The sequence below is a fragment of the Solea senegalensis genome, linkage group LG3 (assembly GCF_019176455.1).
Source record: "Solea senegalensis isolate Sse05_10M linkage group LG3, IFAPA_SoseM_1, whole genome shotgun sequence".
Taxonomy (NCBI): domain Eukaryota; kingdom Metazoa; phylum Chordata; class Actinopteri; order Pleuronectiformes; family Soleidae; genus Solea; species Solea senegalensis.
This window is the reverse complement of record NC_058023.1, coordinates 7,933,805-7,947,540: the sequence shown is the minus strand read 5'-3', so window position 1 is coordinate 7,947,540 and position 13,736 is coordinate 7,933,805. Positions and strand designations below refer to the sequence as shown.

The 13,736-nt window shown below is 42.1% G+C and overlaps 1 protein-coding gene across 5 annotated transcripts in view; it reads left to right on the top strand.

Annotated features, from left to right (window-relative positions):
- The window catches only part of LOC122766875 (neurexin-2-like), a 563,355-nt gene that overhangs the window by 134,915 nt on the left and 414,704 nt on the right, over positions 1 to 13,736 (top strand). For 4 of the 5 annotated variants that reach the window (XM_044022083.1, XM_044022085.1, XM_044022086.1 and 1 more), the window contains exon 4: positions 8,745 to 8,774. The exons of the other annotated variant lie outside the window; for it this stretch is intronic. In XM_044022083.1, the coding sequence (XP_043878018.1) occupies positions 8,745 to 8,774 (30 nt within the window). The remainder of the gene's footprint in view (positions 1 to 8,744; positions 8,775 to 13,736) is intronic. 5 annotated transcript variants of the gene reach the window in all.

Here is a 13,736-nt window from a genome sequence, read left to right as displayed (position 1 = left end):
CATTTCATTGTTCTCCACAAAGAGAATTCCAGCCTCAGAAAATAGACACGTAAATAATTAATACATTTGCAACACAATTTCCATTAATTCAGCCATAATTACCCAACTCACTCAAATGAATGAACTTCTAGAAGCACTGCGGATTCCTTAGTCTTAATGGTGTTTACCCGACCCAATGAGCTAAATGAAATTAGTGCCTCATCTCAGTTGGAAGACATTAATTTTCCATTATGGGATGTTTTTGTTGTTACCTGCTGAGACCCACCCCCTGACACAAAACAGGAAGTCACCCTCTGCAAACTTCACGGGGAACCACATTTCAAGGAAAGTCATTGAGATTTTCTTCTCTCTCTCTTGTTTAGTTATTTTTTTTCTTTCACTGAACAGGAAACCACAGTTCACTGCCACGCTGTTAATGGAGAGTAAAAGGAATATGTGTTCCTAAACACCGGCTGAAGGCAGGAAATTGTCAAAGTGAAACATTAAACAAGCAAAAAACGCTCAAGGCAAGGTGCTATTTTGCACTAATGTCCCTTTAGATTACTTTGTCTCTGACTTGAGCTTCCATGGCTCGGAGGACTGCGAGGTTCTGTTGTTGTTTTACTCACTGACGTGGCTTATAACTGTACTTGTGCAATGGCTGATACTGTGATAGCAAAGCAGAAGTCCTTTTTTCTCCCTTGTTTTGTTGAGACGTGTTGGTCTCGTGGTTTGAATGTTCTCGGGTTCTCCGGTTTGAGCGACCCTCATGTGGAGGATAAAGCAGTAGGAGATGGATGTCGGTGTTGTATAGCTTCGAACAGTTTCAAATCAGCATCAGTATGGAATCACACACGTCCGAAGAAGAGACCAGCAGATAGAGGTTAAACGATCTGAAAGGAATGGAGTAGCTGTGGGAAATGCTGTGAGTGTGCGCGCGGCTGGAGGTTTTCTACATAACAAAGAGTTGTGGTCGCATGTGCTAATCATACACTTGAAGGCTGGCTTCCGTCCGCCCATCAATGCTGAAAGGTCTCTCAATCACATCTGGTGCAATCACGGCTTCTGGCATTCTCGGAAAGGTAAAAAAAACTTGAAGGATTGCACACATTTAGTTGCCCACTCTCCTCCTTTTTTAGCTTTCCTAATGAGTGTCGTCCAGAAGTGGCAATCAGAGGCATTCATTCTGTGAGGCTGGCTGTGGAAAGAGGGTGGATGAACCGGGGTGCATCTGTGGCACTGGCAGAAGACTAGGGACAAGGAGAGGCAAGGACAGATGGATACTTTGGGGGTTACCAGATCGCTGTAGGAACCCCGTAAATGAAAAGGAAGCATGGACAGCATGTGAAGCCACCGGGGGTGACTCTACTGGACCTCCATTTAAAGAAAGGTCTATTGTAAAATGAGCATACTCTTCTCACTTGATTTATAACGTCAGTAAACACTTTCCCGAGGGGTTAACTATGGTGCAATCAATAGTCTTCAGGTCTTCAATAGAACATAATGTCTATTTAGTGAACGCCGTTCCCTTTTTAGAGGCTTGTATCGTCCAGTCAAGGCAGGGCTCATGAAAGTATATACAGTATATTTTTGGAGATGTACCAGACGGCATCAGCATGCTACATTTGCTGTTCGGCATCAGACTCGCAGCTGCTTTGAAGTGAATGCAGTGGGACTTTTGCAAAAACACCGCGGCTCCTCTCAGCGTCTTTCGTCTGTCTTGGGTAAATTAGCGCCAGTGAAGAAATTATCAGCGCGTTAGCTTCATTGGCTAAAGCATTAAATTAGTTCAAGTTCCTGCCGTCGACATACGGACGGCCTATTTATTTATGAACTGTTTAATGAAGACGAAGCAGCCGATCTCCGAGACACACTGATTTATTTTTCCAGACACTTCCCATGACATATTAAATGTGTTTTTCCGGAACAAAAATGTGTGAGCAGAGTAATTCACTCGGCATTATGTCGTTAATTAGGAGTTGTGGGGCGGCGCATTATCTTGACGTGAGTGATTTTGTGCTGTGAGACTTAACCATAACGTCCCCGTGTACGGAATAGACAGCTCTATGAAGCCAGGAGTGTTTGCTGCATGTGTTTGCAATGTGCCACGCTGCATACATTTAAATGTGAAATCTTCGCGTTTTTAATTTCACGTTATGTTAGGGCAGTGCCTTCATTAATTCTGGAACGCCAAAGTCGGAGCCAAACTAGGTGCAAACAGGGTTGTTTGACAACATCGCAGTACAGAGTATTCAGTTTGCAAATGTTGGCACATGCAGCCTTAATTATAGTGCCCCGGCCCTGTAATTGTAACTTTGAATAGTAAATCACGTCATTTGACAGGCCTCCAAACAACTTAGTGTATCGCTGCTGACAGATGATGGCTGTTGCCGCTGTGTAAAGCGGAAAGTGACCATAAAGATTTAATGCTTCACTCACTCAGCTTAAGTGCCTCGCCTGGGGTCAACAGTTCCCTGTGGTATTTCCAAGGAAATCAAATGCACACACACACACACACACACTCAGAAAGAGAAGAGAATTGTAAATTGGTGTAAAAAACAAACACTTTTTTATTCAGATACCTTGAAAACCTATGGCATTTGGCCAGAAAGAAATGCACCGAGTAAAGATGTAAACCCGTACCCAAGAGTATATTTTAAGAAGCAAACTTAAAATGACATTATATAATATAATTCTACATATTAGCATATTGTCTGCTCATCTCGATTGGTCATTGTCATCATTAGCATACAGAGAGGCAGGAAAATGTATGTATTCAAATTGGGTTCACATAAAGAAATCGTAACATCCATACCAATAAAAAAGAGGCGTGTGGGGTGGTAAATGGAGGAAAATGGGAGTATAAATGGGCCTTGCTCCAGTGACCCACTGAATTTTGTTTGTTGTGTTTCGTTTTGTTGCTTTCATTTGGCGTGAGGCGAGGCGAGGCGGGTCAGGACGCGCCGCGCAGCATCGTTTCATTCTCCTTCTGGGAGTCAGTTGTTTGAATTCACACGTGATCATGGGTTCACGTTTGCTTGACTGCCTGCATGGTGGTTATTGTGAGCCTTTTCTTCTTATGAAATATCACGCAGTAAACCCACATGTAATCTTACACATTAAGTTATAATCCTATGCGTGATACATTCATCTTTGCTTTTCTGCGACGTATACAGTACTTTGTGCTAAGCGGAAGACACCACTGTGACCAAGTTTACTGACTTCACTTTTGCACTGACAGAAGCTTAACCTGTTGAACATTATAGGGCCCATTAAGGGTCAATGCAGACATCGAATAATTGACAAGGGTTCATCTTAGGATGTCCTTATATGGAAGCGTATTAGGGCCACATGTAAATAAATGAATAAACAAAACAGCATGAATTCTGAAATTAAAATCAGAAAAAAGGTCAGAATTTTTCTCGCAGAATCAAGACTTTTTTCTGACTTTTGAGAGAAAAGTTTTCTTTGTTTAATTTTTGTTATGTGTCCCGAATACACTTTAACAATGTTCCTCTTTGAAAAGCTTAGTAAGACACGCTAATGTTCAGCAGAGCACTAGGCAGACATTTTTTTGAAGAATATACAGCATGTAAAACATATTACCTCGCAGGCCGAATATGTTCACTGTAAGTTCTTTATCCTTTATTAAAATCTCAGTGAGCTGCAATCTTTGCACTGTCAGTAAGCCACGGTGGACTCATTGGGTACATTTTTTACCAGTTATTAAAGTGAATCGAACACATTTCTTCTTTATGAAACGTGGGGAAGTTCTGTGTTAATAATTCAAAGCGCTGACAGACGTGGAAACCTTTGACATCAATCTATAGCGCTGTGCATTGAGTGGAGAAGTTTTCTTGGCCCCTGCACCCCTCTCTCTATCTTTCTCTCAATAGAAATCCACTGTGAATTATTAAAGCCACAGTTTCTATATTGCATAAGCCGTGCAGAGACATTATGCATTATACTGTAGATCCGGCTACTGACATGGAAATTATTCACATTCGCTCAGAACCGTTTGTCTCGTCCTTTAAGCAGATGTTTTTACAAATTGCCCTGGTTTGTTTCAGGGCCGTCAAGGGCCATGCCACCACTTTGAGCCGATGGGAGACCTGCCGCGATGATTTCTCTATTAAACTTTATCCGTGCCAAAGTCTAGTAAAAGCCAGTGATTTGCGATGATGTCAAACATTTTGGATAGGATGCGGTTTTATATCGCGTGCCAAGGGTGCATCAAGCAATGAGCTGCACATAAAACCATTTATTGTTCCTGTTTTATACTTCATGACTTTAATACACTGAGATAGTTCTTGCTTGCTTCCACATAAAGTCATCAAAGGTTAGTGTTATGGGAAAAAAAAAATACGTCGTGTGACTCCTGTTGTGCGTGAATCAGCGAGCGAAGAAGAGGCCTTTTTGTGTCTGTGAGGCACGTAAATGTGCGGCGGCCATATGCTCGTGAGAGTCCTTGGAGGGCGATGCTATTTAACATGCCGTCCCAGCGCCATAAGGGATTTGAAAAGCAACCACATCCCTGCGAGTTTGTCTCTGTGTCCGTCTGATGAACGAGGGGACAGAGAGAGAGAGAGAGAGAGAGAGGAAAGGAAATGTGGGAGGGGGAGAACGGGATAATGATGATGAGACCCATTTTTCTCTGTCCCCTCTGGTTGTGCGTTGGTTGCTGCTGCTGTCCTGAGACCGAGGACATCTGTTTGTGTTTGCGCGGCGGCGGCGAGGACCCGCTGTAATCCGCGAGTATCGGAGCGGAAGTGACGTCACGTTCATTTCGTACAAGGTCATTCAGAAAACATATGCACGATACAATCATAGGATGTCACAAAACTAATGAAATCTACATATCAATCTACATTTTATAGTGAGGTTGTGTGTAAACGGTATAATTGCTTTAAAATAAAACAGTTTGGTTTCCGTGGCCTTAAAGTAAGCCTACTTTAGACATATACTTTGCTGTATGGAGACCGTCGTCTTCCACTTGAATGGACAGCAAGAATGTGTGTTTTGTATTTGAACTCAGAAGCTTGTAAATTATAAATAATAACATCCTTTAAGTGTAAGGGAGGGGAGAGTATAAACGAGTCCTTTGTTGCAGTTTCACCACTACGTTTTACAAAATTATTATTATTAACACTTACGGCATCAGATTTGTGTCAATATTTCCAAACAGCACAAACAAAAATGAACATTGCAAATAAAATATTGATTTAATCATTCAAAAATATTGTATTTTATTTGTTTGAAAATACTCTTTTTGTTTGCAACGATCGGATTTTTGTTTGCGCTCCCTCACCGTGTTTTTTTTTGTTTGTCATTCTGACCATGGGCGGGCCTTAGGAAGCTGCCTGCTGATTGGCTACTAAGTTTTGGAGCGACAGCTCAATGGCCAAGGAACTTGTAAATGTATGTGTCTAAAGTTTGTCCGATTATGAACGTTCGATACTTACAATTATTTTGTCGGATGTCGACGGGAAAAACCTGGGGAACGAGTTCCAGACGGACAGACTCCAAGCCCCGTGACTACTTCCTGTCCATTGAGCCAATCGGCAGGCAGCTTCCTAAGGCCCGCCCAAGTTTTTTTTACTCATGTGTTCATGAACTCATAGACGCAACCCCTAACATTGCTTGGACTACAGTAACTTATATTTTCAGCCGCAAAGGATCATTTGAATGAAATGAGTAGTTTGTCAAACAATAGTTGCTTGTGCTCAGCAGACCTGAGAGAAGAAGAGCTTAAAAATGTAGCAGCAGAGGAAGCAGGCAGCTGGTCTGATGTGGGGGGGGGTTCATGGAAGCAGAGAGAAATAACAAAGTGGGGGACAGAAAAGGAAAGAAGGAAAACAGAGGGAACAGGATTGGGGAAGATGAGACTTGAGGATGTCTTCTCCTAATGACAGAATCATGAGCATGCACCATCTGTCAGTCAATCATAGCCAGCCAATCAGAGCCGCTTTCCACTCAGCGCTGGTTCCGTTAGGTACTTCCATCTGTACTTGCCGCAGAATTAAGGATGAAATCAAATGCACACGTACCAAGGAGATGGGGAGACCTAACGTTTTGTCACGATCTCGGGATGTACGCGGCGGTGATTTGATCAGTGTCCCAGTGTTGTTGTCGAATGGTAGTTAAGAAAACTGTATCTTTCCCTCGTGTCTTCTATTAGGATGCTCCGCGGTGATCAGTGCTTCACATTTCCAGTCACGCCGCCCCCCCTTTTTTTTTCCCCTTTCTCAAAAACCATTTATTAGTGAAAGCTGTCGCATCCTGATCCAGAGTGGACATGTTAGGAATTTAGCATCATCTGCTTCTGCCATCAAAACATAATGTGTGTGTGACTGGCTGTGAGTGTCGTGTGTGTGTGTGTTATTGCTTCTCCAGAAATGCTGTGTGAAAAGAAAAGTATTGTATCTTGAAAAGATCAAATCACACATTTCTAATTTTCCATTTCACCGTCTGATACAATACTTGGAATTGATTTCTCCTCTTGATTGATTTTTTTGGCTTTTCTTTGCCACCTGCGCACCTGAATCTCTGACTCTCTGGTTACCGGCGGCGGTGGAGATGACATTTGACAACTTGCTGCCACTGCTCTGTATTGTCTCCTCCTTTTGTTCCATGTATATCTTCATACTTTGTCTGTTTTGCCTGTTTTTTTTCTCTTCTTCTTAAATTGTGTGAATCTCTTTTGCCTGCCTGAGCTGTATGTGGATGGGGTGGGGAGGGGTATTTGAATGATTTGGTATGCAGTGACAGCACCGCTCTGTTTCATTGCAGGAGCTCTCGCCTTATCTCCTTAATGGATTATGAGTAAGGGAACAAAAACAGAGGGAGGCAGAGTGAGAATGATTGGACTCCCTGCAAAGGGCTGGCAGGAAACTGACTGCAGCCAGATAAATAAAACACTCCGCCTGTACATTTCCTCTGCCCCCAAATCACAGATGTTATTAAGAGCGAGGACAATAAGACGATCTCGTAGTGTCGAGCGATTTGAGCTCCTGTACTTCCTGCGTTGCAATTTACCTGCCTGCTCGCCGCGGCACACATGTGTTGAGTGCATTCACAGTGGAAGACAGTGTCTAAATGTCAGTGCACAGGCCTTCGGTGGAGACAACCCCTGATCCAAAAACTCCTATGTTTATTCCAGTGCTGAATATTCATAAATTGTAACCACCAGTTACTGAGATTAAAGAGTTACTGAAACAGCTTTTCTACAGGAAAATAGGTCTATTTTTTTCTCTTGGTCCTGCTGGTGAATGGTACAATAAGTCAACAGCGCTGCAACACAGCACTTTCCCGATGTTTAAGGGTTATTTAGGCCGGGCTGGTTGCCGGTAGCGCCAAGAGTGTTGGTGTTTGACACGGTATTGATCACGGAAAGACGGCTCGGTTTGAAAAGATTTGACCTTTCGGGACTTCTCACTTCTAACGGATATGGTGTTGATACTCTGTGTTGCCCCGGGGGTTGAATTCAGTTTGCTTTGACCATGTGTTTTATTTGAGGAGGAGAAAGCCTGCTTCAGACCCGTGATTTTTTTATATTTTATTTTTCCATTTTTAGATTTTCTTCCAAGAGCTTTCACCACCAGACATGCTACTGGATGCTTGTAGGACATGGACACTGTCAGCTCAGTTGTTTAAACCAATATTATGTCGTAATCTCTCCTGCCAGACATTTTTAGTCTTCTGTACGGTAGCCAAAACATATGGTGGCTAAATGTACTGTGCTAATTGTTGAGAGATGTTTTTGTGCATTGTGATATTGTGTTATTGGAGATTTCATGGTAACACCATCATCATTAACAGTGTTTATATTTTTGGAGACATATTGGAGACACCTTTTCTCAATATTTTCCTATTATGAGAAGACACATTGTTGTCTTTCTGGTTATATTTCCAACTGTGTCTCAAAACTGTGACGCGTGTTTGTCGTGAGGCTGCGGATGCTTTTTGTGTGGGTTATGAGAGTGTGTGGAGAAAGTCTTTTGCTTGGTTTTGTGGCCTAAGTTTGAGGTTAATTGATGTTATTCCATCGCTGCTCATCCGCAACAGCAAGGTGCTTATTGTGGACATGGTCTTGCTTTTGCATCTATTGATCCGCAGGTTTAACAATGTGTGCACAATAGCCTACACTAAGCTAAATAACAATTGTAGGTGGCTATTGTGATGCTGCAGCCTTGCATCTGAGTGGGGATAATCTTTGGCATTGGATTGTTACAGACTGCGCAGAACATTTTACCCTGTAGCGTTGTTGTTGTTTTTTTTTGTTTTTCTTCCAGGTTTATCTCTGACCCTCTCTCTGCATGAAACCTTGCAGAGCTGAGATTCTTTTTTCTTTTTCTTTTTTTCTTTACGATGTGAGTTCAGGAGATGAGGAATCTAGTTCAAGCCTTTCCTGCCAAACAGTTCTCTGTGTGTTCCATAAGTACTCCAGAGGAAAAAAAGCATTTGTGAGAGCAATAGCCTTCGGGGGTTGCGCCAAATGAAAATGCTTTTTTTTCTAAATCCCCCCACACCTCACTCAAGAAGTGTTTGCTTGTTTTCTGTTACTATTCGCTCTCTATCTCTCTGTATATACTCCTCTCTCTTTCTCGTTTTACCTTTGATTTGAACTCTGACATCCAAGTCTGCCCCAGGATGTCTGTCACAAACTGCAGTCCAACGTTGTGACAATGCTTTTTTTCTTCCCGTGCCGTTTATGACCTTCTTTTCTTCCTCTTTCTGTTCTTTTTTTCTGTTTTTTCCCTTTCAAGGTCTGGCGCACCTGACGTTAAACGACCAAGGTATGGGTTCATTCCTTTTTTATTTTGGTTCTGTTTTTTTTATAGAGGAATTGACTCAACCTCTTCGCCCCCAGCCCCTTGATACAACCGCTTTCCCCTCACTATTCTCTGCTTTTTACCTCCCCTTGGTGCCATACTCTTCCATTTCCTCCGAAATTCTCCCTCGCCGTTTTGACCCTTTGCAAAATCCTCCCCTGTCGCTGCCGCCTTCTTCCTCTCCATCCACGATCATGATTTCCACTGTGCCTCCTCCTCCTCCTCATCCCCTTTCAAGCCTTCATGTCTTTGTGCATTTCTGTCACCTTCGCCACTGTATGTGTCCCACCCCCTTGTCCTGTCCTATGGCTCACGTCCTGGACCTTCACCTTTGACCCCGACGACCTGACCCCGGGGCTGAAGGTAACACTTTTCTGCTATCCCTTCTGCTTGGGTTTAAAGAAGAAACTGTTGATTCTATTGGAAATGTGTTTGTTGGTCAAGTTAAAAGAAAAAAAAAAGAAAAAGAAAAAGAAGAAGAAGCAAAATGTGTCCAGACTCCCATTCACTAACACTTCAAGGTGAAAGTGTTGCAGAATGTGCAGAGTTTCTCTTCACCACTCTGCTGACATTCCCATTGTTTGGCATTCAGATGATTTTTTTTTTGAAAAAGGCGTAAAGAACAAGTTCTGATTTCATCTTAACATCTGTGCTCGATTCTCCTGCTTTGAGAAAACATGTCTGCAGTTGTTGCTGTGAACACTTCATGTTGTTTTTTGATGACACTGTATGCAACCACAACACAAATGCATCTTGCAACACTGCTGTTTGAATCTAACCACACTTCTTTCTAGCTGACAAACGTTGACTCTTTGCTCTCCGTTGCGACCAATCGTCATTTTGTGTAAATCAGCCTTTCAAAGTCCAAAATAGTCAAACCAAACTCCGGTTTGACTATTTTGTTTCCCATGAAGTTATGTTCTCCGCATGATCTGACCTTTCGCTGCCTCGGGCCTCCCAAAGAGGATTGTCTATAGGGGAAAAAAAAAAGTGTTAAAGCACAAGTAAGAAAATAAGTAAACAAGTGCAATAGCCTGTCAGTGACCTTTAAGATCTTCCTTTCTAATATCAGCAAATGTTTTCTTACTAAGACCTTTCCCTCTGTGTCCCTGATTACTCTTGAGTTGATTTCCCATGATTTTATGAATCCGCACAAAAAGTTGTTGAGTAGTGTGCACACATGCACACCCAGTTTGTGGTTCTTATGGTGTTCCAAGATTTTTAAACTTTGGCAAATAATTGCGCCGACGCGATGGCCAAGGTTGAAGAGAATTGGTTGCAATTCTCCAGGTGACGTCGTGTACTTGCCAGCGGCCAGACTCCGCTCATAAAGGAGGGTGAAAGGTCGATTTTTTGTGTGTGGACACGCGGAGCTCTACGACACAAGTTTCTATATGCACTCTATCTCTTGTGGAAACGTCTGCTGAGAAGAAACTGCCGCCTTGTGTCGTTTCACAACACCATCCGTAGCCGGACTAAACTTGGCGAAAGTATCACTGGAAGCGGTTCTGGTCCATACTGAACATTTGATTGATAAAACATACCCAGCTAACAATTTTTGGTTCCCAGAACATTCTGGGAACGTTACCTTTCGGTTGCGGGAACGTTCCCTGAAGGTTCCCCCCCCAGGTTCTCGGAAAGTTTCCCTAAGATTAGTTTTTGGTTGCACATTTGGTTCTCAGAACATTACTGTGTCACAACCTTCTTACAATCTTTAGGGAGCATTCTCGAAAGGATACCGGAACGTTCCCCTAACGTTACTTTCATATAACCTTTATAGAACGTTCTTTTGGTTCCCAGAACATTCTGGGAACGTTACCTTTTGGTTGCGGGAACGTTCCCTGAAGGTTCCCCCCCAGGTTCTCGGAGAGTTTCCCTAAGATTAGTTTTTGGTTGCACATTTGGTTCTCAGAACATTACTGTGTCACAACCTTCTTACAATCTTTAGAGAGCATTCTCGAAAGGTTACCAGAACGTTCCCCTAACGTTACTTTCATATAACCTTTATAGAACGTTCTTTTGGTTCCCAGAACATTCTGGGAACGTTACCTTTTGGTTGCGGGAACGTTCCCTGAAGGTTCCCCCCTAGGTTCTCGGAAAGTTTCCCTAAGATTAGTTTTTGGTTGCACATTTGGTTCTCAGAACATTACTGTGTCACAACCTTCTTACAATCTTTAGGGAGCATTCTCGAAAGGATACCAGAACGTTCCCCTAACGTTACTTTCATATAACCTTTATAGAACGTTCTTTTGGTTCCCAGAATGTTCCCCTAATGGTAATATGTCACAACCTTATTATTATTTTAAACTGTGCACATTAGTAGACATACTAGCCATTATAGATAAGTGTATACAAACCTAGATTTTTTCTTTTCCCTTTGCCAGACGCAAAGCAATAGCTTTAGATATACACTGTGCTTTTAAGTGTAAAGAAAATATGAGTTTAGATATTAATCACAATGTAACAGTGGAATATCTTTGATATTTTGGTCGACCAACCATATAAATAGTGCCTCTTCCCATTTGTCCAGTAGTCACAAAGCTAGATGTTTACCTGTTCATTGTGTTTATGCAGCTCAGCATAATAAAGGCATAATATCGTTCTATATCCCCGACAGATATTCGCTGCTACCAGCAGGTGAATCACAGCCATAATCCCTCTATATCTATGCAGCCTATACTCTGCTTCTCTGCTGTAGCATCTCCCACAGCCCACTGCCATCTGTCTACAGTCCATCCCGGAGTGGGCACATGATAAGATAATAAAACATAACAGAAGAGTGGGATAACGCACACGGCTTCATCTTCACAATGCCTAGATCTTAACATTGGAGTTATTTTTCAAATACTTTCGTACAATAACAATCCCTCCAAATAGGCATTCACTAGATGTCTAACCTATAGTTTTGATTGGATGTAAAATAAAATGAGTCACGCACAGGTTTCCTTCCATGTTTTCTTTAGTTTCCCCTTCCACTATCATGTAATGCAAGATAAACAAAACAAAGTACAAGGTGATTTACCTGGGGGCTGGATGCTGTATTATCAGAGTTCAAAGTAAAGCTGCTGATAATGCTTGTTACATCAAACAATGCCTAGCCAGCCATTTATATTGATCACCCTGTAGCCAGAATTAATACAGTGTTTGTGCCCAGCGGACAGCCAAAAAAACATCTTCAAAGAGGAAAATCAATAAACCTATTTGGTAAAGGCGAGGACGTGTGACATGTTAGCGAATTAGATGATTTTCACTGGAGGATTTAGGCACTTCGCAGCTTTCCAAGCATCACCTTTCTGTAATTGTCTCTCTCTGTCTGTCTGTCTGTCTGTGTGTGTGTGTGTGTGTCTCTCGGTCTAGCTCTCCCTGCCTGAAATGCACATGCATGTACCTGTGCTTGTTGGAATAGAAATGTTTTTAAGGGGGCGGGGGAGGATTTTGGTAAATGTTAATGGTCAGACACTTGGTGACTCAGCCATCACATAACCAGGCCAAGGAAATCAATGTTAGGTCTCTTAAACCCAAGGCTGTCCTTCACAGCTGGAGGAAGGACAAACTCCAGGCTTCAGTCACTGCTGATCTCTATCTGCCTGCCTGTGAGAAATGTGCTGGCACCTTACTCTGGTTCACATGCTTGGAAAGTAAGCGATTATGTCTGACAATACATTGAACTTTTTGATCCTGATTATCGGTGAAAGGCCTTTGACGGACATAAAGTCTCGAAAAAGTACGTGAATGGGCAACTTTATGATGAACATATGGTCATTTATTTATTTATCTGCAACTAAGGCTGTCACAGAAATGGTATGAACGAGACAATTGCAGAGAAAGACAAGATAGCGCGTCATCGTCAGCATAAAGCCCCATTTACTGCGGTGAAAACCCCTGTGCTGTAACAGCCCTGTCTACAACTCACTAAAATAGCATCAGCTTTCATAAGAGTGAAGAAACACAAACACAATGAAACATCACCTCAGGAAATTACACATTTCTAGTAAGAATAAATCATTTTTTTGACAAAGTATTTCAGTTCTTTGACAAATCGGGGACACAGTGATTGGATAAACAATTGAATTATCATGTGTTGAAGCGAATGTAGATTTTAAAATAATTTTGAAATTGTGGCTTTTATGTGTGATGGTAGCAAATGACGTGAATTGATACTAATGGATACATTTTGCACAAGGTAGTGATGCACTTTTTTCTTATTTGATTTCAAAGTTTACTGTTTAAGAATTAGAATGACTTTTATTTGCACACACACACCATTTAGGGATCGTTTTACTTCTGCATTTAGCCCATTCTTTTAACACCAGCAGTGAACACACAGAAACACAGTGAGCACAGTGCCAGTGGGCCGTACTTATCTGCACACGGTTAGCAATTGAGTTGAGCACCTTGCTCAGGGGCACCCATGCCCTTGACCTGTCTCTGTATTTAAGAAGACCCTCCGGTTACAAGCCCAATTCCCTTCCACTTGGCCATAGGTTAGCCCAGGAGAGCTAGGAAATAAACATGTGATTACACCACTATGTCTTTTTCCAGTTCTACTGGGATAGCATGCTGCTAACCTTGCACACCTGCAGTTTAAAACAATCTTAATAAACCATAAAAAATAACATTAAGGTGTTTTCAATTTCTCTGCCACCTTACTGTACTGACCTTTCAGTAGCAGCCATTCTGTCCTAGAGTAGGTCAATTGTTGATTTGTCATATTTTGCTGGTGTCCTTTCACTCCTGCAGTCACACGAGTGTGATTGTACTTTGGTCACCATGCGTTACTTAATTATAATTTACCATTAAGACGATACGAGTCCAGCGCATGTGTCTTGTAAAACAAAATTTATGGTAATATCAACCGTCCATTTGATTTACTTTGCTTAACTGTCTCTTAGGTGATCACATATCACTCTTAACAGCAGGCCTGAA